Source organism: Vollenhovia emeryi, unplaced genomic scaffold (assembly GCF_000949405.1).
Source record: "Vollenhovia emeryi isolate VEMERY1.0 unplaced genomic scaffold, V.emery_V1.0 DF951648.1, whole genome shotgun sequence".
Classification (NCBI taxonomy): Eukaryota; Metazoa; Arthropoda; class Insecta; order Hymenoptera; family Formicidae; genus Vollenhovia; species Vollenhovia emeryi.
Genome location: NW_011954718.1, coordinates 1 through 1,073, shown reverse-complemented (window position 1 = coordinate 1,073; position 1,073 = coordinate 1). Strand labels below are relative to the sequence as shown.

At 45.4% G+C, this 1,073-nt stretch overlaps 1 protein-coding gene across 1 annotated transcript; it reads left to right on the top strand.

Moving 5' to 3' along the window:
• Window positions 1-307: 307 nt before the first annotated feature.
• Window positions 308-1,022, top strand: LOC105558079 (the record flags this gene model as incomplete). Its single annotated transcript, XM_012005623.1, has 1 exon — window positions 308-1,022. A coding segment is annotated over exon 1 (715 nt), but the record flags the coding sequence as incomplete, so codon positions are not given.
• Between the last annotated feature and the right edge of the window lie 51 nt (window positions 1,023-1,073).

The following is a 1,073-nucleotide window of genomic DNA, read 5'->3' as shown; positions in this document are numbered from 1 at the left end:
AATATTCTTCGACTTGCTATGTATCGGCAGGCTAAAGTTAGCGGATAATCAACCAAGTTGGCAAAAGACACTGCTTGGATGGATCGTCTCTGGGGAGCTCACTACTGCAGGACGACACCCAAAGGTTACTGTTTGCAACCTAGCCATAAATGATCAGTTAAATGCTAGCCTTACAAGGTTTTGGCAACTCGAAAGCTGCAACAGGATCAACACGAGAACTTCGGAAGAGCGTGCTTGCGAGATTCAATTCATGGAAACATACACAAGGAATCTGAACGGTAGATTTGTCATAACGTTACCAATTAAAATGGACGTGCTCCAACGTTTAGGGGATTCCAAGGAGATAGCAACGCAACGGCTGCGCGGCTTGGAGAGACGGCTTGCGCGGGAACCACAGCGTAGGATTGAATACAACCAATTCATGCGTGAATATCTGGAATTAGGCCATGCGCGGAAACTTCAAGAGCCTGTCAGTAGCAGTTTGCCGCATTTCTACATGCCACATCATTGTGTCATCAAGGACAGCAGTACCACTACGAAGCTGAGGGTAGTGTTTGACGCATCTAGCAAGACTACCAGCGGTGTATCTTTAAATGATTCCCTCATGGTAGGACCTGTCATACAGCAAGAGAGTACATCGATCTTAATACGTTTTCGAAGCCATGAGTATGTCTTGACAGGAGACATAGAGAAGATGTACAGGCAGATTCTTATTGACGAGAAGCAAACCTCATTACAAAGGATATTGTGGAGGGATAATCCGGCAGGCACTATTGAAACATACGAATTACTTACCTTGACATACGGAACGGCTTCAGCATCATTTGTTGCCACTAAGGTTATTCAGCAATTAGCTGATCTAGAAGCAGATCAGTTCCCCAAAGGAGCGCAGGTAGCGCGCAGAGATTTTTATGTGGACGACCTCATTACAGGAGCGAACAGCGAGGAAGAAATAGTGGAAATCCGTAATCAGATAACAGCCATGTTGGATAAAGGCGGTTTCAAGATTCGTAAATGGGCAAGTAACAACAACGCAATCTTGAAGGATCTAGCAAACTCACCAGCCAGAGGTC